Source organism: Oryzias latipes, chromosome 9 (genome assembly GCF_053564925.1).
Source record: "Oryzias latipes strain Hd-rR chromosome 9, Olatipes_Hd-rR_3.1".
NCBI lineage: Eukaryota > Metazoa > Chordata > Actinopteri > Beloniformes > Adrianichthyidae > Oryzias > Oryzias latipes.
In genome coordinates, this window is record NC_136245.1 from 6,196,176 (window position 1) to 6,221,723 (window position 25,548).

A 25,548-nucleotide genomic window follows, 5' to 3' on the forward strand; every position below is an offset into this window, starting at 1 on the left:
TCGATTTCCTTTTCATACATTCCCGCAGCGTCACAGTGCATTTCCCTATAGAAGCCCAGCGTCCATTGACTTCAATGGGGCTGCTTTGAACGTTTTTTTCCAGCGCTTCGAAAATAGACAGTCATTGGATAAACGCTGCAATAATGTTCCACCCACGGACACTCAGCGTCTCTGGGGGTGAATGGGGAGAGGGGTTGCCCGGACTCTGAGCTTCTGCGTGATGATTGGAAGGTCTGTCGAAACACTGCATATCCTTTTGACTGACAGCGATTCTGTACTATAAGGAATCAATGAAGCTATTCGTGCTCAGTCCCATCGCGGATTTCTCAAGTTCAGTTGAAATAAAAACTGTTGCAACCTATTTCTTTGATATTTGCTTGGCAAAATTGCTTGATTTTCATCATACATTTCACACAATTATACACCACATTCCTTGTTTCAGTTTTACAGAGTTTAATTTTTTTTTTTTAGATCGTTCATTCATTCCTTCATTCATTCATTCATTCATTGATATAACGTTAGTAGGGCAGAATTTTCTTTTAAATAATTAGACAATTTTATGCTGTAGGCCAAAAATGAGCTTCCCCTCTCTGACAGACCAGTAGCCGCCACTGACTAGCAGTAAGGGTAGTTGTGACTGAAGCTACACAACAGTCGCAGTAACTTGCATTCAAGCGACAGCTTTCAACAGCGAGTCTATGTAAATGCCTGTAAACCTAATTTTTGGGCTTCCAGGTTCAAAACTCTCACATTTACATGTTCCTACGCAGGTTTTTTAGTCTGTTGTCGGCAGAGGTGAGAACCGGCAAGAGTCTGGCGATACAATATGTATCCCGATATGCGTCCCACGGTACAATACATATCACGATATTGCACTGAAACACATTTTCATTTCTTTTTTTTTGGTCCGCCACAGACAAACAATGGAAAAGTCAACATTTTCTGATTTTTACAACAAATATTTGTCAGTATAAGAAAAAAAAAATGGAACGAATTTGCCTTGACCAATAAGGTTCTAAGCGTATGATTTAGGAAATGCTGTTTATTTTCAACATTGCTGCATGTAGCTTCTCCTGTACTTTTAAACAGTTCCGGAGCCTGAACGGTGCTTCAAAACTAAGGGGGGAAACAAACCACTAAACAACAAAGTGTGATGATGAGTCAGCCTGACAAGAAGAGCGCTGTAATGTGATTAAGATGCTTTGTTTACATCAAAGTCCGCACTGCATCACTGCAGCTCCACTTTCTCACACGTGGAAGTAAACTAGTAACGGTCATCGCCACATTGCTTTGATCCATCAGGTCGCTAAACTAGAATCGAGTGCTGGGAGGTCCACAGAACTTTGGCCCACTTGCCGATAGCATTTCGGCAGATGCTCCGTGCATTAGTTGCTGCACAGCTGCAGTGGTTCACTCTGAGCTAAAAAGCACCACAATACACGTTTTTATATGATATCCTTGAATCCTTGAATTGAATACTGACAGTAACATTGCACAGAGTTTTGGTTTGGCACCCATCCTAAGTTAAAAATAAGAAGTGCAAGTCTCATAACAACAAAACAAGCTGCTTCTTGTTGAGATATTGTAGTCGTTTTGTGTGGTGTAGAGCTGCTCAAAGAGGCTCAGTGGGCAATGTTGCCAACTAGCCGTCTGGGGTTTAAGTGGAAAACAGGAGTAAGCCACCGAAGGACGCCCATAAATAATTAAATATCGTCCTGACAGCATTTTAACCCTTGTGCTATTTTAGATGACCCCCCCCCCCCCCCCCCCTGCATTGATGTGTTATTCCTACCATGACAAAGGTGGATAAAGGTGGAAAGATTTCATGTAATCCATGGACACCAGTGAATATCACAAATCATTTAAGAAAAAGGTTCAGCGCACTGTCCAGTGGGTCTAGATGACCCAAATCCCAATGTTAAAGTGCCTAGTATAGCACAAGGGTTTATAATGATACTATCGCCAAATGAATAATTGATTTTTTCCTACACCCTTAGTTGTTGGGTCATATGTACAAATCGGGCATTCACTAAATGCATACTGAAAGTTAAACAAGTTGAGCAATCAGAGAGTTGGATTTTGTAGAGAAGTGTGTGTAGTGTCCTTTTAAAATACGGTAGGGTCAATCATTGTAAACATGATCATGAAAGGGAAATTAATAATTGCAGTTTGTGCCCGTTCTGAATTCTATGACTTTCATTTATTGGAATGGAGCTGTGTAAGAAAAGTTCTGGAGAATCATTTACAAGATTTGCACCGCTTTGACATTTCGCACCAAACCTCTTCCAATCCAGGTGGTGGACATGTGTTAGTAAACAGTAGAAAAGGAAAAGAAGCCCCTCCCTTGGTGCTTCTTGCTTGTGTGGTGCTGGTCCGATATGCACACCGTAGATTGAATGTATGTTCATGAGACTGCATATAGCACATTCTTGAACACACATGCCCCGTGTGAATTTAGGTTTAAGCTTTATGTTGGTTTCCACTTTAAAACTGTCCTAGAGCTCTGGAGTCAACATAATCTGAAGACTTTCCTCTGCCGCCAAGGTGTTTGATTGTTTCCCTTCAGGAAACAGAAATGCTCCATGTAGAGCCTCAGTTTATGGAGTCTCCGTTTATGGAGGCTCAGTTCAAAGCTCACGTGCTAACACCAGTGTTCCTGCAACAGAACACTCACAATTCCCATTCTCCTTATTTCAATGCCTCCAGGGCATTTCACAGCTCCCAGCTATCACGTCTTCCCAACACTTAACCTTCCTCCTCACTTCTCCTCCCATCCTCTCATTACACCTGTCAGGATTCTCCGTTCCTCAAAGCAAGGCACTTCTGCCTGTGTGGCACCTTCAATTCAAGTTTTTTTTATTTACATTAAAAATAATGTTGAACAGAAAGAGTGTAGGGTTTTGTTATCATGTATGCTGCCCCAAACGTAGTCCAAACATTTAAACAATGATTATATTCTTTTAAATATGACATTTTAGTGCCGTTCAGCTCCTCAAGCTTATAAGTATTAAAGTCCTATTCCGATCATCTTTTGATCTATGAAAAGTGTTCCCAGGGGTCTTTTAATTATGACTATGACCTATTTAAACAAAATAAAATAAAAACTGTTTTGTTTTCTAGGACTTAGTTTCTGCAGAGCCGTAGCTCATTAGAAAATTACCTCTGGGTTTTGGTCAAGACATTTGGCCTGCCCCCGCTTCTCATCATTTATCTGTTTACACTGTCTCCCACTAGCTTACAGTCCCTCACACCTGCAAATGAAAAAAACAAAATGAACAAACAAAAATGATGAGCATTATGGAAGCTCTCCAACCGTATAGCTTAGATCCAGATTCCAGCTCAGACAAGGGAAACAAAGACTTACTTGGATCTATTTGTCTGCAGGTGGATGCATCAGAATGGAATTTGAAGCCTAATTTGTGTCTATCATCAGAAAAATACCACAAGATCACAAACGGCGACAAGAGCAAAAACATTATTTTCATATTTAAGAACCATCATTAAAGAGTCACATCAATAGTCATGTGATACAAAAAAACCTTTACATAAAACCCATTTAACTTCCTGGAAAGTCACAATTGTAATTATATTCTTATGCTGATTTCAAAATTTTGCTTTTAGGAAGTAGAGAATTTTGTTTCCTGACACATTGCTTCTTATAATGAATTGATTTTGACAATCAAGTTGAAGACTGGATTTAAGGAGGGCAGTCACTTGAAGATGGCCCCCCAGGCCTGCACTGTGAACCCGTTTGGTTACTGTGACACATTATGTTTTAAACAAGGCCTTTAAAGGTGTATGAATTTAAATCTAGGAGGTTTATCTGACGTTTTTTGTCATAAATGTACTCTTCTGCCAAACAAAAACAACCCCCCCCCCCCCCCTTCTCTCTATTCTAAGCAGGGCGTTTAAAGGCAGCAGGGTTTCCTCACTCTTCACCCCTTCATCCAAACCCAATCAACTCCTCACACATTCCAGGGAGTTGATAAGAGCGTCTCCCCCAGCCGCCCACCCCGTCACTGATCCGTGGCACTGACTGGTACCAGCAGTAACACTGAGCAGAGCAGCGAGCTGTTAGCAGGTCTGAAGAAGGAGGTCAAACTGCTGACGCTCTCCAGAGGTCTCAGCACGTCCCTGCAGACTTTAACGCACACCCATCACACACTAATTTAGCTCCACGCCTTCAGATAAATTTACATTTTGATTCTTAAAAAAAGCTTTTGGAATTTTGGTCACGTAAGAAATAATGATGCAACAGATTGGTTTATATCAGCGCAACGCAGATGACAGCAAAACAACAACTATTGTAAAGCTCTCTGAACGTTTCTCTCAGACTAAAAACACAAAAAATGCACACAAAAAAAGAATCACATCTTTTCCCCGTGAGGAGCTGCATTCTTAAGCTCCATTTTCTGCATATTTTGCTGGTGCTGCAGCAACCTGCCCCTGCGACCTGTCCCTGTGCCAATCTGGCACCTCAGTGTTGAAGTTAAAGTGGATTTCAAGTGTTTACTCCGAGGAAACACTGTGCTATCATACAGCCATGCATCCATCTGTTCCTCCTCTGGATCGGATTAATCCTGTTTAGGATCAAGAAGGAGAGGAGCCTCCACACTTCGGACTGGACATAAATAGGTCCAAATTTATAGAAGATATTAAATGTGCAATAAATTAATACACATTTTAGGCTACCCGAGCTACAATATACATTTCAGGAGTTTGTTTCTGATGCACAATAACAATAACAGCTACTACTGGTAATGATCAGGGTTTATTAATAACATGGTTACTAATTTGTCATGTTTTTACTGAAAAAATAAACAAACTTTAAAAATAGTGTATTTTAGAAAAAATGAATTTTTGGTGAGTTTTCCGTATATAAATAATTTATATTTGATTGGGTTATAATTCATTAATGCAGTGTTTGTGGTTGTTTCCTGTTGGTTTGTAGGTCAACATGTTGACATTTATTCCGCCTGTCTGGTCTCAAATTAGTTTTGTGTCAATTTTACTAAAAAACAAAATGTATTATTCTTATTTGAATCACTTTACACTCCTTTTGCTTCATTTCTGCATGACAAGGTCTCTTTTCAGACAGTATCAGCCCACACAGGCACAACCTGCACACTCCACAAAGGTGAGATGTGATCCAGGACCTGTTTGCTGTGCCATGACTGAGCAACTATACTTCTGACTCCATGATTAGGTCCGTGTCACACAGCCTTTACGTATATTTAGCGCATATTGCACAGAGGAAAATGGGTCATTTGTGAATATACATGGAAAAAGAGAGAAAAGTTGTGGTCTTTATGTGAAATTTTTACATATGTATCAGTAATAAACCATGTAAAAACCGCGGAAGAAGTACGAATAAACCACGTAAAGATCACAACATAAAACATGAATTGTTAAATTATTGTGCTGTTTTTTTGCAATTCATTAGAGATTTGTGCGTCAATTACGTAATTCGAATGTGATATGTGCACCGTATACGCAACATAAAATTTATACACTGGTTGTACATGCGTGATACGACCTTTTAGACGTGGAAAGCCACAAATTTGTTTATGCATCTCACAAAAATCACGCAGAATTGTGTAAGTTTATACAATTATTGCGAACTAACTACATAAAATACACATAAACTGGGTAATTCTCAACTGACCAACGTTTGAACAGCTCCAAACCAAGTTAATGTCAAGACCCAATGACCAAAACCCTCAACGGACATCTGCGCACATCGAAAAATTACGCAAATGACACAAGAAACAATTATGAATTACGTTTATCACACATATATCACGAAATACATAAATTTGATATGTGGAAAATGCTCCAAGTGCACGTAGAGGCTGTGTGACACGGCCTTTAGGTTAATGCTGAAAAGTGAAAAGTGATTTTTTTTTTCACTTTCAACTAAACAGTTTGCCATAGTTGTGTGTTTGTACAGTAGCTGTGCCGTTGCAGACGAGGACATGATGTGGGAAGGAACTACAGACCAATGTCAATTATTTGGCTTTAACTAGATCAACAGACGCAAAACAATTTTAAGATGTTGTCGACAGATCTGCAGTAATTCATCTTACATGCTAAATATGGAAGCCTAATGATATTTAGGAACATGCTAAAGCTCTTCTTGTGTTTTTGAGTCACCGCAGTGGAAAAAAGACCTTCTAGAGACAAATAAAAAAGTCCTGGAATACCAGCTTTGAATTAGAAAAACAAGATCTGCTAAAGCGAAAAAAAATATCTTTCAAAAAAATAACTTCAGTAATTTTAGAATATTTATTTATTCCAAACTTAGAGAAAAGTAATGACCAAAAGTTCCACTCCAATCATCTTTCGATCTGTTGTAAAAGTGTTCACACTGGTCTTTAATTATGATTTTTAGCCCCAATTTAAAAACTGGTGTTGTTTTCTTTGACATAGGTTTTGCAGAGCGGGATTCACCTTTGAGTTGTGGGTGGGACTGTTGGTGCAGAGGAAGCCCAGTCTCCCCTCCATCACCCATAACTGAGAGCCCTCTGTTTACTCTCTCTCCCACTAGCTTACAGCCACTCAAAACCACAACCTATATAGAATCACTGCAAATGGTGAGTAATATTGGAGCTATCCACACATACAGTTTGAATCCCGATTCCAGCTCAGAGGAGGAAAACAGAGACGTTCATGGATCTAATTGTCCGCAAGTGATGCATCAGAATGGAGCGGAGCAGGGAGCTTGTGCCCCGCCCAGCATATTTTCTACATCACAAATCACAATCTTTTTCAGACAGCATTTGTTCGTTTGTTCCTATCACAACAATTTATATAAAAAATACTTAGGATTAAAAACTTAAGGCTTCTTTTTCTTCATCTAAGTCCTCCATCATCAGAAAAATGCTACAAGAAAATGTTAAAAACATCAGAAACCCAAGTGAGTGCTTAAATTTGAAACTTGATGAAAAGGTTTTCTTGACTACTGTGGAAACAGTTCTTATTAGTTTGTAAATAGTTAGATTTTACTCAGTAAATCCAAAAAAGCAACATATCAGGAAAACTTTAGATATACTTTAGACAAAAAGAAACATTTTTTTTAACTTTCCTGAGTTTCTGTTTTTCTTGTGTGCAGATCCCAGAGGAGGGGAAGCCCCTGGCTAACAGACAAACTGAGCTCAGAGGAATTTGATTCAATCACCACAAGAGCTGGGCAGCTCCTCCAGAGTTCAGCTTTGTGCTCCAGAGGCTCTTGGGCAGGTGGGTGCTTTCCTCGACACAAAAAAAAAAAAAAGCTCAAATCCTCCCAGGCTTACTCACTGTTACGCACAGACAGACATTCATCTTTTTTTCTTCCTATCCAAGCTATCGAACACATTCCTGTCTGGTCTGGTGGCAAGACATGGTCTGTTTTTCAATCTCATGTAGAAAAATGATATTTAATACTTACAGTTTAGAGAAACTGCTCTTTCTGAGTACTACTAAGGAGTCTTTTGATGTATTTTCGAATTTTTCAAATTTTTCTAAATTTAATTTTAATTTCTTTTCAGCAGCATAGAATTCAACCCTGCTAAAAATCTAAAAACCTGTGTTGTTTTCATAGAACATAGTTTCTGCAGAGCAGTAGGAGTTCATTAGAAATGTGCCTCTCATTTGTGGGCAGGATGGATCATGCGGAGTAAGCCTGTCTCCTCTTCCCATCATTCCTTTACTTACACATTTTGCCGCTAGCTTGCAGCCCTTCACACCCACAACCTAACTTTACTGGTGCAACAGTAAATGGTGAGCAACATCTGGGCTATCCAGCCGTTCAGTTCTGAGCCAGATTCCAACTCAGACGAGGAAAAAGATGTACATGGATTTTGTTGTTTGCAAGTGGATCTGAATGGAGCAGAGCAGGGAGTTTGTGGCTTGCCCACTGTAGCACCTACACTGTATGTCACCTCACCGCTACAGGCTTTTTCCCACCGCATTTTTATGGCTTCTCCTTATTCACAACAATTTGAATGAAGAAAAACTTTAGAAATGCAATTTTCTACTTAATTTTTTTTATATGTCCTCTGTCATCAAAAAATGCCACAAGAACATTAAAAACACTGGAAATACAGTTTTCATCGGAGTGGGTCTGTGAGGTTTTACTTAAAGTGCAGATTTCTCATGACTTGGTGTCATGCATAGTGGCCACATTTAAGAGTAAATTAACCAAATTAAAGAGAAGCTTAATTTTTCCTTCCGAATATGTCTCTTTTTTTGTGACTCATGGAGGTCACAGCCTGAAGTTAAGAGGCCTTTGGACAGGAGTGAAGCTAGAGGTTGTCCACCTCTGGAAGCTGCTCTTTAATCACAACTCGCCCAAATACCTGAATACCTTCCACTTTAAGAAAGACTCCACTCCGCAAACTGCTGAACAACCATCCACCCTTCCATTCAGACCCAAGACAAAAACTTCTGCACAGCAGTGCAGTTGGACGCTTGTTACCGTGGAGATCAGTAACAATTCCATCAGCAGCCAATCCCTGCAGCCGCGGTGCCATCATTTAAACAAGGCTGAGACGCCGTACACAAATGAAGGCCACGGGGAAAAAAATGGGTCAACTCGGATTCAAAGGGTTGCTGGGGGCTGACTGGCTGCTCCCCCGACCTCGACACCCCCCCCAGACACACCCCTGATACCAGGACCCACATGCCGCAGCCTCTTTACACACAGCGAACGCCGTGGGAGGCGGGGACTGGATGAGGATGAGGTGCACAGAGTGACTGCATCCTTTCACGCTATGATCACAACAAAAAAAAACATTCTCCAAGTTTTCCACTTGACTTCTTTTGAAAGATCTTTTTTCAGTTTTGTCATTTGAGGGAACGTTTGAACTGGTCGAAGGGCGGCAAACAGCAAAAATGAAGATAAAAGTTTTTGAGACAATTATTTTTGTCATTTCACACAAAAATGTACAAATTAACGCACAAAAGATCAGTCATTGATTATTTATACCTTTTTAATCAATACAGACAATACCTGGAACCCGAGAAAAGTTTGTTTTTGCTTAACTTATATAAATCTGTCTAAATACTTGATTTCTGAGAAGGATTATAAAGTTAATGCACTGGTGGGTACTGCTAGGGGTCACTTACCTAATTTGAACATCATCATAGTAATCAGCAAAGTTCTCTGATATCTGGCCCAAACTCTTCCAAACTCCATGGTTAACCTGCTGCTGATGTCACTGTGAGAGGATGCTCCATCCAGCTTCCTGTTACTTTTATTCCAACTTAAAGGCTGAGCGCAGACACCAGCACCTCCATGCCGGACCACTGAGAATCTGAGTTTGGAGGGTTTTGTTCTTGGTCAGTGTGTGTGTGAGGCACTGGAGGGACCTTGCAGGGATGGAGTAATCACCCCAGCAGAGAGAGGGGGGGAGGAAGACACGGGACGGACTCTCGGATCGGAGTCATTCATCCGCTCCAGGATGTTCAGCAAAAGGGGGACGAGTCTAATCTGTCAGATTGAAGGAATTTTAACATGTTTACACTCTAATCTGGAATCAAAACATGACGTTGTAGCTCAGGGAGCAATTTTTGTCTCCAGTTTGCTTCTTTTAACCCCTTGATGCCTGAAAATATTTCCAGCTATGATAAATAACTGCTTCCATGTAGTTGCTAAAATAAATACATTTAGGAGTCAAAGTGGTTTGGGGCATATTTGCATCAATGGGTGTCAAAGGGTTACGAAACAGTAGAAATAAATCAAAATGAAAAGTTAACAAAAATCTGCAGATTTTTTTTCAGACAGTAAACTCCGTTTACTGAGACAACTTACAACACAAAGAAGGAATCAATCAAACATATAAGCACAAATATAAAAGTCGTGTAGTCTGATAAACTTAAGGAAAATTGACTGAAAAGGTATTCAATACTTCTGTTACCTGACTGTTGGTGTCTATTCCTGTGGACAGCATGTTGACTGGGTATAGCTTTTGCACAGATATATTAGCAATATTTACAGTGTGATAATACACAATTAAACTGTTTTTTCTATTGTAACTACATAAACACAAAACATTCAGAAAGTTCAGGATTTAACAAATAAATGACGACACTTTTAGATCTGGCAAACCACATGAGATACGGGGTTACACCAGTTTACATGCAGACCTCAACCTATGATTGTATTTGGATCAACAGTTGCATTGCTTTGCTAGAAAAAGAACCTTCACTCAGAGAGAAGTTGCTTTTAGTCGAGCTTGGACTCCAGTCCAGGATTATTATGAGATGTCTGGGATCAATGGATTGTCACACATCATCTCCCCCTCCCTAAAGTCCACTCCCTCCTCCGAGAGCGGGGGAGTGGGGGTGGAAGAAGCTTATCCAGAATCTGTCTAGTTAGTGGAGGCCTCTTTGGCTCACCCCACTTCAAGCCGCCCCATCCCCCCAACCGCCGCTCACATCCCTAAGCCCGTGGTCGACCTGCTGCGTCTACACCAACTACAAAAGTTTTAATTAAACACTCAGCTGGGGGAGGGCGTGGGGGGGGGGGGGGGGCTTCAGCAAAAAGCCAAACCATGACGTGGTCAGTTCATGGACATCCAACATGTGGACTCTGTAGGGTCCATGTGAGACCCTGAAACAACAGAGACGATAGATAGATAGATAGATAGATAGATAGATAGATAGATAGATAGATAGATAGATAGATAGATAGATAGATAGATAGATAGATAGATAGATAGATAGATAGATAGATAGATAGATAGATAGATAGATAGATAGATAGATAGATAGATAGATAGATAGATAGATAGATAGATGTGTCTTTAATGTTTTTTTTTAAGTTGGGCATTGTGATTGGGGTAAAACAGATCTTAAATCAATTTTCAGAAATCACTAAACTCTTTTGGGGTCAATTGGCTGCTGGAGCCTATCCCTGCAGCTGTCGGGTAAAGGTGGGTCACACACACTGGACAGTTTGCAAAGTCTATTGCAGAGCCACACACTCACACACATACGGACACATTAGAAACCATTAAATAGGGGTGTAATGATTAATTGACTGAATCGATTACTATATTTATATTCCAGTGATCTAACGATCTGTCTGAGGCAAGTTGTTAACCAAATTGAATCAACCTAAAATCGACCCCTGAAAACTAATCATTACCTAAAATGACCCCAAATCTACAGCATATTTCCAAATAAAATGTAAGGATGAAAGCTACTACAGAAAAGCTTGAGCATTTTCTTTATAACACAAGTCATCTTCAGATTCACTGACAGGAGATCCAACCCGTCCCCATTTTACCACCTTCACTAACTCTGAACAATGTTTAAAAATAAATAACTGCAACCTATAATTCCCTTTTAGTGAAACATAAAAGTACTTTTTACTTTTTAAAAGAATTAAACTTATTTTTTGCTGTTTTTTAAAACGACATTGTGTAGCAAGGCTCTTCTCATTTACAAAATAAAAGATCCATAAAGGAAGTCACTGCCTCACTGCCTCAAAATGAAAGAATGGAAAAACTGAGGTATCATTTCTCCCTTGAATCAGCTTGTATCTACAGAGTTGCATACACTCCAAAAACTGAATCTTAAGGAAATAAAACGGGCCTTGTTTTGAGAAAATTATTTTCATTTTCTGTCGTGCAAGAAAAATAATCTTTTCAAGGAAGTTTTTTAAAAACAAAAAGTCTTAGTTTTAGATAACATGTCTAAGTCACTGGAGTTTTTTTCTTAAAATAAGAATTCTTGGTAAGACCATTTTTCCTACCCCATTGTCAGATTTATTTATTTAAAGGAAATAAAATTAAAGAATCTTTGACTTATTTCTGAGGGCCCTGCTTTGGCAGTTACAAAGCTAACTCAGAGGACTGACTTAAGGGAGAGGCCCTATATCATGCAAAATCGATGTTTTTGATTTTTTTCAAGTGGATTGTGATGTTCATTACTCACTAAAAACAACCCCAAAGGTCCATTTTTAACTGTTCTCGTCTTTCTAAGTATTCCTCTAAAAACCTTCGCTCCGAGCACCAGCCCCTCCCAATCCACAAAAATGAGTGTTTTCTCACACTGTGACGTAAGTGAGGGACTGCCCCTTCCAGGAAGAGTCTACGCTGCAGCACCGCCCCCAGGCTAACACACACACCCACTTTCTCCATGGAGCTACTGGTGATCAGCAAAAGCGCGTTCATTTTTATGGGCAAAACGCAGACACGCTGCAGAGGCTGGCTCCAGGTTGACATGAAATGGGCGGCACCCACAAGGATCGAAAACAACTTATATTTCATTTTAAAAATTGTTCTTTACTGTGTCAAAGGTGATATATTAATATAGATAGATATAGTTAACTCTGAAAGGCTTAAAAAAAAAGCATAAAATATGCCTTTTAAAAAGTTTAGCACCACACCAAAACATTATATTTGCCTGTAGTCATTCCAGTTATACTTTATAAAACTCTGAAAACATAAAACAGGAACCATTATTTTTAAAAATAACAGTTACTAAAGAACAAACCACATTTTGAATAAAACAGCTTTTATCAATCATCCTGTGTTGAATGTGATTTCTGGTTTACTGTTTCCATGTGTTTGTGTTTGGATAACGTCTTTGTTTTAGAGGATGACTCACTACATCAGTGACTAATGTTTATCTGGTTCCTATCTTGGTGTAACTCATATCTGGACCCAGTTTTCACGGATTCACTATGCATAGAAGTATGTTACCCTGACAATGTAAAGCATGTCCTGTCTAATGATTTCTGGGCTGCCATCATTATGAGCAGTGGGAAACATCTATCTGGGGTGAGACACTGATAGCTGTTGTTTTGTGCTTTAACAGCAGATAAAAAGACAAATCCTGATATATTCAGGTCACAAACAAACCATCAAGTGTTTGAAAACAAACAGTCCTGACATCAGAATCCATCTCTGTCCGTTGGGCCATAGAGACTCCTGCTCTGGTCAAAGGTCATTCTGCTTTTAACAGGAGAAAATCCCCTCAGCACTGTGTGCTAATACCAAGACTCTCACAGCGATGGGAGACTTCCTTCACACACCAATGACAGCTCTACTTCAGTCTCACTATGATGGTAAAAGACAGACTGCTTTACAGCTCTCTGTTTAGGTGAAATCACATACAAATAAATATGAACCTTGTCAGAAACTGGTGGTTTAGGCCCCTATATTGCAGGAAATCAGGCTTGGTGACAGACCTAAACATTTCACAAATTGGCCAGAATATGACAAAAACCACAGGAGCAGCAACAACAAAAAAAGGGGTGACAAGGCAGAACAGAACAGATGATCTGACAGGGATGAACTGACAACCAGACACCTATAGAGGTCAACAAACTAAAAGGAAGACAGCTGTGGATCATTATGAACCTGAAACTGGTGTGACTGACAAGGGGCGAGTCAGAACATGACTAAAAACAATATAAAAACCAAACTAAAGCACAGAACCCGTACATTCCCGTCATCTTAATTACTTTCCACAGACACAGAAAGCAGGTGAAGCTGTAGTCTTAACTACTCTTTCGGATGGATACAGGCTGTCAGCAGGTGAAAAATGGGCAAATCTGCACGAGGCACGCAGTGGATCACTCAGAGTGCCAGTAGAGTAAAAATGTTCATACACATTTTTTTACGGGCATGCTGTGGGCGACAGCAGGGGTGAGGTAGGTTAGATGAAGGCATGAAGTATTAAGACAGAGCTGCAGGCTGCGTCCCACTCTGTCTTTCAGTTGCTGTCCTGGACCAATCAGTGGTGTGCTGGTGGGATGGAGAGGGCGGGGTCAACCTGTGGGTGTTTTTTATGTGAATGTTTTGCCCTGCTGAGTGGAAACGCTGGCTACTCCGTTACACTCGTGCTGTTCTCGTCCCGACGCAGAAGCCTTATGAGGACCCGTTTGACTACGGAGCTTCCTTGTGGCCATTACCATTTCTATTTTTTCCCAGTCTGAACTATAAGTCAAAATAAAAGATTGAACTTTGTAATTGACGGGTTTATTCAGTATTATTGCTGAATCATTTGAGTTTGACCTTTAATTGCATTTTTCTTTTCTTGGTGAAACTGAATTGTTTGTTGGGAAAAAAATGACTAAGAAAGGGTTTAAAGATCAGAGAAACTTAACTTAAGGTTAAATGAATAGAATGTGATAACAGAGAACTAAACTTACATTTCTGATAAAACTAAGTTACTTCAGGAACTAAACTTGAACCTAAACCAATTAGAATTAGGCCACTATAGAACATAAAAGAAATAAATTAAGATTTAATGTCATTTGGTTTAAAGTGGACGTCCATTACTTTGTTTTGTACGTCTTTTCAATAATAAGCCGGCAAATCTAAAACTATTGTGTTATTTGATTTTATACACCCATCATCAAATTCATTCATCTTATAATCCATTTGTTCCCTTTGGGGTCACGGGCTGCTGGAGCCTATCCCAGCCACTTGTGGGCGAAGGAAGGGGACATCCTGGACAGGACGTCAGTCTGTCTCAGGGCCACAATCACACAACCATGCACACTCACATTCACACCTAGGGAGAGTTTATATTAACCAATGAACCCATGAAGCATGTTTTTGGACAGTGGGAGGAAGCTGGAGTCCCTGGAGAAAACCCACGCATGCACGGGGAGAACATGCAAACTCCACACAGAAAAGTCCCCCATTGATGTTCTGGTTCAGGTCCCCCAGCCAGAATTTGAACCAGAGACTTCTTGCTGTGACTTCTGGCTGCACCACTGTGCAACCCCATCTTCAAATTTTTAGTCAAATGTTTTTTGTTTTTTTGACTATGTAAAATTTATATCATCAAATATCAACTCTTTGTGCTTTTAAGTGTTGTAAAATGTTATTTCAAGACAAAAACAACCCCAAAGCGGTATTTTGTTGTTCAACTTTTGTTTTTTTCCACAAACCATGTTGCCTACAGAATCCATTTCTAAATGTTTTCTGTTACAGTGATGTCACTATGGGTTCTTAGGGGTTAAAGGCTCTGTTTTCATGAATTAACTTTTTCTCTACCAAAAGTATTCACCAGGGCAGCTAAAGCGCTTCACAATGGGATCTGTAGTTGATATTTTGTCAGCGCTACATTTTGCCTGGCAACTGAAGCGCTGCATTATGGGATCTGTAGTTAATTTGTTACCAGAGCTACATTTCTCTAGGCAGCTGAAGTGCTGCATTATGGGATCTGTAGTTAATTTGTTACCAGAGCTACATTTCTCTAGGCAGCTGAAGTGCTGCATTATGGGATCTGTAGTTAATTTGTTACCAGAGCTACATTTCTCTAGGCAGCTGAAGTGCTGCATTATGGGATCTGTAGTTGATTTTTTGTTACCAGAGCTACATTTCTCTAGGCAGCTGAAGTGCTGCATTATGGGATCTGTAGTTGATTTTTTGTTACCAGAGCTACATTTCTCTAGGCAGCTGAAGTGCTGCATTATGGGATCTGTAGTTGATTTGTAACCAGAGCTACATTTCTCTAGGCAGTTGAAGTGCTGTATTATGGGATCATTCATAGACAGTGGAGGCGTGGCAAGTAAAAAAAGTAAACACAAACTACAATAGAATAGAACAAATATGTTACATTTAGGGACGTGTAGGTAAAGCTACAACTGAACAACTCCTGCAAAAAAAAAAAGTCTGAAAAAGAAAGAAAGCTAGGTTTTCTGATCCTACTGACATTCTTGGTGACAGGAAGAAGAAGGCGGGGACACCCCCTACCACCGGCTCGACTGTTTTTTTTTTGTTTGATTTGTTTCATCATTCTCTTACTATGATCTCTTTTTTATTGAACATGGACTTTTTTACACCTAATAAGAGGCATATCTGCTGCTTTCTTTCTGACTATTTTCCACCATTTCTGCGTCTGAAATGATCTGGGGGTGCATTGTTTACACGATGAGCTGTTGTCACGTTATCATCTATCCTGTTTTAGGTTAATGAAAAAGCCTTAAAACACTTTGTTTTATTGATGTTTCTTGACTCGATGAATGCCCTCATGGCTCTTTGATTGTTGTTCCTCTCCAGGTTCCAGTTCCTCTCTGGATCAGCTGATGTTGGAGTCCTCACCATTGCCTGCAGTCCATCTCTGATCCACCCTGCTGGGGTTTTATTGGGCGCCATCAGCTGTCAAGTCTGTGCTGCAGTGAGCTAAGGACCTGACAGGGTTTTCTTTCCTCTTTTTTTTTTTTTTGTAATTTTCAGTCTGTAGATTTCTTACTTCCTTTCAGAGTGAACTATTTTCTTTATCTCATTTTATTGCCTGTAAATGTTACTTTTTTTTTCATTATAAGAGCCACCTTTATTATTTTCCTTTTTTTTTACTATCTTATAAATTCTCTCTTTCTTTCAGCTTTTCTGACAAAGATATTTATTTGATCATGTATGTTTTTTATATAATAATAATAATAATAATAATAATAATAATAATAATAATAATAATAATAATAACAAATGTTGTATGTATCATGTCTAATTTATATTTATCATTTCTTTGATTCGATAGTCCACTTAGACCGCTGGTTCCACGCCTCAGATGAGTAGAAGAATAGATAGACAACTTTTAGGAGTTAGGGTTCCACTTTTCTTTGTCAGAGGTCTTGTTGTTCTCTCCTTTTTTTTCTGTTTCACTTTATTTGTTTGGGATTATTTCAAGTGTTGAGTTTACAGCATTTTGTAACATTTGTTGAAGATTCAAACCAAAAATACTCAACTTTATCTGTATTCAACTAAAGTGCAGTCAGTCCCACTTGTTCCAGAGGTGTGATGGTTGTAAACTAGTGTATGTTTGACTGCAGCTCCATGAAAAGCAGCAGCATAGAAATGTTCATTTACCTGATCTAGGACACATTGATCATATTTAACATCAGCTCCCTCTTAATCTAGAATGGATTTGTCCATTTATTAACAAATAAAAACAACAACAATATCTGTCTTTCTATCTAAAATTAGCTTTAAATGTAACAAATGCAGCTTCTTGGAGCTATAAAAGCTACAATCCAAACATCTGTGCTGATGGAACCAAAACCTTTGACATCTTTTCAAAATGCTGAAACTCATGTTTTTCTATCACAGATACACAGCCAGTTCCATCATTTGTTACTGAGCAGAAATGTTCTATTCTTGATCAAGATGACAACATTACATCTGACAAAAAGACACAGACTCACATGTAAGAAGTAAAAAGTCCCATTTTTATTGACTACAGAAATTCCTGATGATTTTATGGTTAAAAAACAGAAGAAAAAATGTACAATTTCACGGCAATTTGGTTTGGTTCTCGTCATTTAGTTTTAATCAGAGACACTTTAGGTTTCCTTAAATTAATAGTTTGTTGCATCAAGTTAGTGTTTTTAATACATAAATTAGTATTTTATGCTCATAAATTAGATTTTGTCCCCATAAATTAGCATTTTGTAAACACAATTTAGTATTTTGTTTGGACAAATTAGAATTCTGTTACACAAATTAGTATTTAGTGGGCACATAAATAAGATTTTGTGCACCCAAATTAGTATTTTATGCTCATAAATTGGATTTTCTCTCCATAAATGAGCATTTTGTAAACACAATTTGGTATTTTTTTCGGACAAATTAAAATTTTGTGTACACAAATTAGTATCTTCTGCACAAAGGTAGGATTTTGTGCCTGTTAATTAGCATTTTGTGTTGTGATAACAAATGAGCAATTTTTGCCCACAAATTAACAATGTATGTGCAGAAATTAGCATTATAATACTAGAATTAGCCACTGTTTATAATCTGTTAATTAAGTAAAATATGTAGTAAAATATACAAATTATAATAAAAGTTTATTTTCTAATTTAAGGAGTCTAAATTGATCTATTAATACATGTGATGGGTACTCTTTACTTCTGCTGCCCAATTGTAATTAGAACCCCGCTGTGGTTGGTGCATGCTCCGCCCCCCAACCCAAGCTCTCAATGAAGACGAGGTAAAACTCCCTGTGAGGCCAATTTAGGAAGAACCCTCGGGAAAGGCAATTCAACGAGAGATGGCCCTTTCACCGATGGCTGAGGGGTTGAAAGAGCTGCAGAAGGAATCCCTCCAGCCTCTGGGGACCTGGAAGACAGAAAACATTTTGTTCAACGACTGCAAGAAGTTCTTGAAATCTGGGATGGGAGTTCTTTTGCTTACTCTGTATTGATGACATAAACTCTTCTTTGTCTTGAGGCTGATTCCTTTAGGGGTCACCATGGCGACATGTCCGTCTTTAGCTGTGGGTGTGGTTAGAAGGACTTGGTATGGTCCCTCCCACCATGGGCTGGTCCAGTTCTTCCTCTTTAGGACTTTGATGAACACCCAGTCGCCTGGTTTCACTGATGTGCTTTCCTGTGGAGATAAAGAGTCAGATTGCAGTCAATTTGCACTGGACACCTCCTTCTGGTTTATTATCCTTATGATAAAGTCTGCTAATGTTTTTCCTTCATCAGGTTTTTGTAAGTTAGTGGCTACTTTAGGCTTTGCAAGTCACACAAGATGCTGACATCCATGAGTTGTGCGTTCATTTCGCTTTGTTGGAGTAAGACTTCATCTGCATGATGGACTGAAAGATGTAATGGATGAAATAAATGTACATCCACTGAGGAGGCCATCGATGCAGCACAAACTGCCTGTATTCATGCTGGTAGAGATCAGGCTACAGGATCAAGTTTTTGGAGTAAAATGTAAGAAGGAGTGATTTGTCTCTGTGTCTTTGCATAAATTCAAATTAATTTCATTTCTATAGCACCTTCCATGTAAAAAGAACAGCTCAAGGTGCTGTACATGAACACAAACATGAACACAAAACACCAATCCCCACACATGTAATAAAATAATTAAATAATTAAATACACAAAAACAAACACAAATAAAATAAATGATTATAAAAACTTAAAGTAGAGAAGTAACTTAAGTAACTACATTTAAGTATCTCAGACTCATCTGGACATAGAAACACAGAAATATTCTGTTATTTGATCTAAAAAATAAAATCAGATTTTACTAATAAACAAAGAGGGAATTTTGTCCAAATGCTCCAACCGTTTTGGTCTTTGGACCATTTTGTGTTTTGTTGTGTCGTAGATTTCTTACCTCATCTAAATGTGACCCCGCCCTCTTATGACGCTCTTTGGTTTGCTGAAGATGTGTTTTGTGGTTTGCTTTTGTTTTTAACCTATTCGTTTTCTTCTCTTTGTGGTTTTGTGGCAGCACCAGTGGAATCTACAGATGACAACAACACAGTTCATTGATCCAGAATATTATTATCAAAGACAGCAGAGAGTTAAGGAAGTGATGGTTTGTAGTGTTGAGGTTTCCTTACCTCATCTAAATGTGACCCCGCCTTCTTTTGAAGTTCTCTTGTCTGTTTTCCTGATGAAGATGTTTCTTTAGGTTTGCTGGCAGAGCTGCTGTAATAAATGACAAAAACACAGAGAGTTGATATCTTGTTCACATCGTCCAGCTCTGTTAAGATGTTACTGTAATGTTGTGGATGTCTGTGTGTGTGTGTGCGTGTGGTTGCGTGCGTGTGTGTGTGTGTGTGTGTGTGTGTGTGTGTGTGTGTGTCAGATTATATCAGCCATGGATGCTGCAGCAGCTCCTTCAGCTTGGGCCGGAATGCAGGGGAAAACCTCAGACACTTCTTCAAAAAACTTTTGCAGTCTGAAAAAAAGAAGGATGAATAATAATAATGGTGAAGGTGAGAGCTACGGTAAGCCAAGTGTTGAAAGAACTTCTGGACAGAGTTTTCTTACCCGGGGACAGGTCTTCCCTTATCTTCAGCTTATTCATTGCAAACTTTCTGGTGTTGAAGCCCACTCCATGTAAAGCCTCATTCCCAACCACTCCAAGCTGCCACACTGTGGTTGGTTCTGCTCTGTAGCCAGAGCCAAACATAGACTCTGGGGCAGCAATACTCAATGTGCCTGAAAAACAGCAGCTTCAGGTCAGGTGATGCTCCTCAGTGGTTTCCTTTATGGCAGATGCTGATCTGTTACCTGCAAAGTCTGTGAACACGGATGTCTCCTTAGTGAAACAGCTCAGTCCAAAGTCGATGAGGCGAGCACGCGGGACACTGGAGCTCGTCTCAATCAGGACATTTTGAATTTTGATGTCCCGATGGAAGATGTGCCTCTCTTCAAGATCCACAGCTGTCTGGATCAGCTGTTTCATGATGATCTGGAAGACATCACAAAAACCCAATGAGGAAAAGGAGTGACAACTTCTAGAGCTGCTTCTCAGGAGGACAGGGTCTGTTTTTCTCTTAGTTCTAATCTTTGCAAACTTCTCTGTCTGTTTGCGTCAAACACTGAACTAACATGTTCAACCAGATTTCAGTCAAAGATCAGAACTTCAGGAAGTTTCTTCAGGAGTAGAAAGAGAACATCTGGAACAAATAGAGAATGTGAACACAAGCCTACCTTAACTTCATCTTCCTCTATTTTGCCTCCTCTGCTCTTCAGGTAATCCTCCATGTCTGTGGCTGGGATCGGTCTCTCCATTACAAGGATGATCTCCTCCTTCAGATCGTACCAGTCCAGCAGAACCACGGGGGAGGCTTTATCTGGAGACTGTAGCTGTGGGTCTTTGAGCTTCTGCATGACGGCCACCTCCGCGCAAATGAACTGTCCGTGTTCATCCTGAGGAATCACCACAAAGAGAGGATGAAGAGGAGAACTGCAAAGGAACACATTCAGAGCAGAGATCTTCATCATGACTTCTGCAGCGCTGCATGACTCCCACTCACCACCTCTGTATTTAGATCGAAGCCTTTTTCAATGCGTTTGATGGCCACCTGCAAGACACAAACACATGTGGTCAGAAAATCTGAAGGTGAAACATCCGACAGACGACAAACTCAGACATTTCAGATTAAACCTTCAACTAACATGGACCAGATGAAGCAAAACCATCCATGTTTTCAATGTGTTTTCCAATGAAAGCCTGAAGCTCGTTCACTGCAGCTGCATGACAAACACTGACCTGCAGGTTGTCTGATCTGCGGAAGCCGCCAAAAACACATCCAAAGCCTCCTTCACCCAACTGCTCCATCTGCTCGTATTTAGCTTCAAAGTCATCTGAAAACAAAAAGAGAAGTTCAGCTGTGATGGAAGGAACTTTTCCCTAAAAACTAAAATCAGATTTTACAAATAAACTGCCATTTGATTAAAAAAAAAAAACTGTATCAGATTGGAAGTAGCTGATGTTTCTTTAAAGAATCTACCTTCGCTGGTATTGACAGAGGAGGTGTTGGTTCGACTGAAAAAGGTGCTCTTTTCCACGATCTTCTTCAGTTTCTCCAGAAACTCTTTCTTATTCTTTACTCCGGTGGGCTTCATGGGCTCTGCAGGCTCAGATGGGTCAACTTTCCTCTTTTTTGTTTCTCCGTCATCATCAGAGCAGGCCTTTCTTTTCACCGGGACTCTTTTAGACCGGCTGCTGCTTGTTTTTTCCTCATCTTCAAGAAACAAAAACCAGTCAAACGAAAATCACTGTTAAAGGAAAGATCGTTTAAAATTTATAATATATTTCTAACATTTTAAATCATGAATCTTCGTCATATTCAGTAGTTCGATGATAAAACGTAATTTTAAATCGTACAACTTGACTCAATCACACAAAGTTGCAAGTGATTTTTAATCACATTTTCTCAAGGAATATCTTAGAAAGAAAATGATTTCATCCTTTTTTTAATAAGATATAGGAATATTTTTAATAAATCAACTTTAAGAAAATTAAAACTTGGTATAGAAAAAATAATAACTGGTAAATGTTTTTGTAATAACTCTGTCAAACATCGTTGGAATCATAAATATAACAAAAAAATTGCAGATTAAAGAAATCATCTCTGAAAACAAATAAAAATGATTCCGTTCTTAAAGTGCCGCCACATATTGCAGCAGAACATTCCACAAAACTGTCGCTAACCCGGATGATGTTTCATATCCGCCTCAGGATCATGCTTCATTTTCGTTTCTTTCTCCATCATCTTCAGTAGTTCGATGATAAAAGCTTTTTTTACAACTTTGAAATCGTACAACCTGACTCAATAAGCACAAAGTTGCAAGTGATTCTGAATCTTCAATTCAAGTTTTAATGTGTTGTTTTTCATTGCTAAGCAACCTATGTGACATCACTAACTGACGCATAAAAACTGCTGGTTTTCACATGTCAATTCTTCATATCAATGCTCAATGAACTTTCTTTAAACTTTAAGCTGTGAAAAGGAAAAAGCCTCCTCTTCTATACATTAATAATCTGTTAACAAAGCTCCACTCCATCAAGCCCTAACCTACACCCATCAAACTCTCATGTTTCTGCAGAACTTTGTTCACGTTAGTAAAGTACATTTAAATACAACGGAAATCACATTTTCTCAAGGAATATCTTACAAAGAAAAAAAAATGTAACCTTTTTTTTAATAAAATATAGGAATATTTTGAATAGATCAAATTTAAGAAAATTAAAACTTGGTATAGAAAAAATAATAACTGTTACATGTATTTGTAATAACTCTGTCAAACATCTTTGGAATCAATAATATAACAGAACAATTGCAGATAAAAGATGTCATCTCTGAAAACAAATAAAAATTGTTCCATTCTCAGAGTGCCGCCGCAGATTAAAACAAAACATTCTACAAAACTGTCGCTAACCCGGATGATGTTTCATATCCGCCTCAGGATCATGCTTCTTATTCGTTTCTTTCTCCATCATCTTCAGTAGTTCGATGATAAAAACCTGTTTTACAAGTTTCAAATTGTACAACTTGACTCAATCGCACAAAGTTGCAAGTGATTCTGAATCTCCAACTGCAGTTTTTTTATATGAACTGTTTTTGCTGCCAAGCAACCTATGTGACATCACTACATGTCTCCTCTCTGTGTTGACATTCAAATCAACATATCTCTTAGAATGTTCTGGATTAAAACATTTAATTATCAAAATGTGTCAAATTCGTCATATTGATGATCAGTGAACTTTCTCTAAACTTTTTGTCATTTTAAAGGCAAAGATAACAAAAACAAAAAAAGATTTAAAAAAAATACCCAAAACAGTAAATGTAAACTTTGATCAATAAAAAGAATTCCTTTTTGTCTATGCGTCACAATATGAAATTAAAGCCGTTAGAGGCGTTGTATGGCCTGCAGGCGCTACCCGCCCTCGCCGCCCACCCTTATGTGCCATCCACCCTTGCCGCCTGCTTCTACGCACCACCGCTGCCCTTGCCGCTTTGGTGTAGGCACCACCGCTGCCCTCACAACCCACCTTTGACCCGACTCCACTTTCTGAGCAGCCACTGCGCACGACTAACTCCCCTTTCTCTTTCTGTACGGCAAACTAAGCTGCATGTGGCTAAAAGTGCTAGCATTGCAATCAGCATCATCAAATGACTCAGAAACACATTGATTAAAATGCTAAATGTTCACCTGGTGTGTGCAAATTTTGTTGACTTTACATGGATGTGGTGGGGGCCAAATTCTGCTCAGAGACGCAGAAACAGATCTGACAAACAAAGATGCCTACCGATACTAACACATGAAAAACAGGAGGTTATAAAAAATGGAAAAGTGTGTGTGTGAGTGTGTGATTAGTGATGAAAGGACAACGAGAGAGAATTCCATCCACAAGCTTAAACTAACCATCATGCATTCTGCCAACTGTACATATTTAGGGATACATTATTAGAGATTCATATAGATAGGAAAGGCTGTAAACGTACTGAATAAGAATATATATTCATTATATTCTTGATATTAAAAGTCAATAGTTGCAACCATCATGACAGCCACACTATAAATAATCATCTTGTCATTATAACAAAAGAACAAAAAAGAAAAAAAAAAATATTGAGAGTAATTATCCGTAACCATCAGACGCCTGCAAATGAGATAAACAGGGTATTTTAGAGAGAAAAAGAGGCAGAGGCAAGGTTAACCCCCCCCAACACCACAGCGGCCAAGACAGTCACGTATTTGCTTCTCAGATAAAACTTAATGTTCGTTTAGGAACTTAATGAGAACTGAACAAACAGATAGTGGTTCGGTCGTGTCAGTGGAAGAAGGTAATGAAATGGCTAAAGAAATTTGTTCTATAGTTTTCCATATAGAAAGGTTTATGGTGTTCTTTGATTTCTCCTAACAGACACAGTAAAGGTGATAAAGGGACGAGGCAGGCTAAGACGGTAGATAAAGTTTGGGTAATTTCAGTCCCAAGTTGCGTGAATATATGTGTCCGGGGTATTTTGAGTGCAATATGGGCAGATCTCTGATCCAAATCCCATTCTTGACATTTTCTCTCTTGTGTACTGAATTCTATGGAGGATTTCGTATTGTAATAGTTGTAAATTAGTGGTTTTTTGTCACAATATAGATGTTTTTACATATTTGTGCCCAGAACTCAGTGTTATCTCCAACAGAAAGATCATTTTCCCACTTTGTTTTGGGAAGTGATAAAGACTCATCTGAGAATATGATTGTTTTTTATATTTTAGAGAGAAGATTCTTTCTTGAGGTTATTTTTATTAAATCTGTTACAGCAGTTGGAACATCTAGAATCATTGCAGTTGCAAAAACTTTTGCTTCGATTGAAGATTTAAGTTGGGGATATTCTAAAAATTGACTGTTCCTGATGTCGTATTCCTGGATAAATTAGGAAAATGGTATTAGACCACTGGAATTAAAATATGTTTGAGATGTGTAATACCCTTAGTAGCCCAGGTGTGTAGATTGATTGGCTTTTTTATTGCTTAAAAAATCGGGATAATTCCAAATTGGTGTAGAATAGTGGATGGCATCTCTTAAATTGGGATGCCAGATAATAAAATCTCACAAATGAGAACTGGACGGGGCGCCGATCCAGGGGCCAGTGCAGGGCTCCCATCACAGACAGCTTGGGGACCAGAGTGCCCGACAGACCGCAATCCTGGGTGAAGCGTATCAGGAGGGTCCTCCAGAGCCTCGGGGAAAGATGTTTTCCAATTCTCGGAAGGGCTCGACCAAAGGTCTGGTCACCGCCTCTGATAGCAGCCGACGGCACTTCAGTCTCGTGGTGGAGACCGGCAGGATAGCGGTGTCAAGCGAGCCCCGCGAGGTGTGTCCAGAGGCAGTGGCCCAGTCAGGCTCATTCGAAGCAGGCCCGGAGGCAGCAGTGGAAGTCGCTTCTCGATCCAGAACCCTGATCGTAGCCATGGATGTGAAGTCAAGTCCGGCACCAGAAGTTGGAGAAGATTGCTAAAGGTCTACGCTGACACAACCCCGGTCCCGAAGGGTCCTGTTGGTTCATTGGGAGATCAGCAGGGCCCGGATCTTCTACAGCCATCAGGGTATATCAGTTGAAGAACGCCAGATTAGCCGAGCATCAGATATTAGCCCAGGGCCCCTTCAACAGAGGCATTTTACCTCCGTCCATCCATTACAGCTTGATTGTACAGCTGAGAGCCTGGTCCCTGAGACCAGCATCTGCCTTTTCATGCTCCAGATCAGGTGGAAACCTAACCGATTCTCCAGGGTTGGACTCGGCTGGACCTCGAATCTCGTCTGTCGGCTCCAATCTGTCTATAACGCCA

At 39.4% G+C, this 25,548-nt stretch overlaps 2 protein-coding genes across 3 annotated transcripts in view; both read right to left on the minus strand.

Moving 5' to 3' along the window:
- Nucleotides 1-9,340, minus strand: part of crb2b (crumbs cell polarity complex component 2b) — a 40,322-nt gene extending 30,982 nt beyond the window's left edge. The window contains exon 1 of the mRNA XM_023958745.2: nt 9,106-9,340. Coding sequence (XP_023814513.1) covers nt 9,106-9,175 — 70 coding nt within the window. The 5' untranslated portion in view covers nt 9,176-9,340. The remainder of the gene's footprint in view (nt 1-9,105) is intronic.
- Nucleotides 9,341-17,149: 7,809 nt separating this feature from the next.
- Nucleotides 17,150-23,265, minus strand: LOC111947928 (serine/threonine-protein kinase pim-2-like). 2 transcript variants are annotated; one of them, XM_023958743.2, is made up of 11 exons: nt 22,637-23,265; nt 21,205-21,438; nt 20,964-21,058; nt 20,728-20,775; nt 20,402-20,620; nt 19,979-20,159; nt 19,736-19,906; nt 19,303-19,643; nt 19,074-19,202; nt 18,135-18,329; nt 17,150-18,059 (listed from the first exon to the last, which is right to left on the minus strand). In XM_023958743.2, the coding sequence occupies exons 1-8, from the start codon at nt 22,695-22,697 to the stop codon at nt 19,552-19,554; spliced, it is 1,101 nt and encodes a 366-aa protein (XP_023814511.1). In that variant the 5' UTR covers nt 22,698-23,265; the 3' UTR covers nt 17,150-18,059; nt 18,135-18,329; nt 19,074-19,202; nt 19,303-19,551. The 2 variants fall into 2 exon arrangements, with proteins under 2 accessions (XP_023814511.1, XP_023814510.1); XM_023958742.2 differs by lacking the exon at nt 22,637-23,265 and adding an exon at nt 21,909-22,095.
- Nucleotides 23,266-25,548: the final 2,283 nt, after the last annotated feature.

Excerpts from the sequence above, each read along its gene's own strand:
- LOC111947928 (XM_023958743.2), bottom strand. The coding sequence starts at position 22,697 with ATGATGGAGAAAGAAACGAATAAGAAGCATGATCCTGAGGCGGATATG. Across the intron at positions 19,907-19,978 it reads CGTGTTCACAGACTTTGCAG|GCACATTGAGTATTGCTGCC; the intron begins GTAACAGATCAG and ends GCTGTTTTTCAG. Across the intron at positions 19,644-19,735 it reads AAGGGAAGACCTGTCCCCGG|ACTGCAAAAGTTTTTTGAAG; the intron begins GTAAGAAAACTC and ends TCTTTTTTTCAG.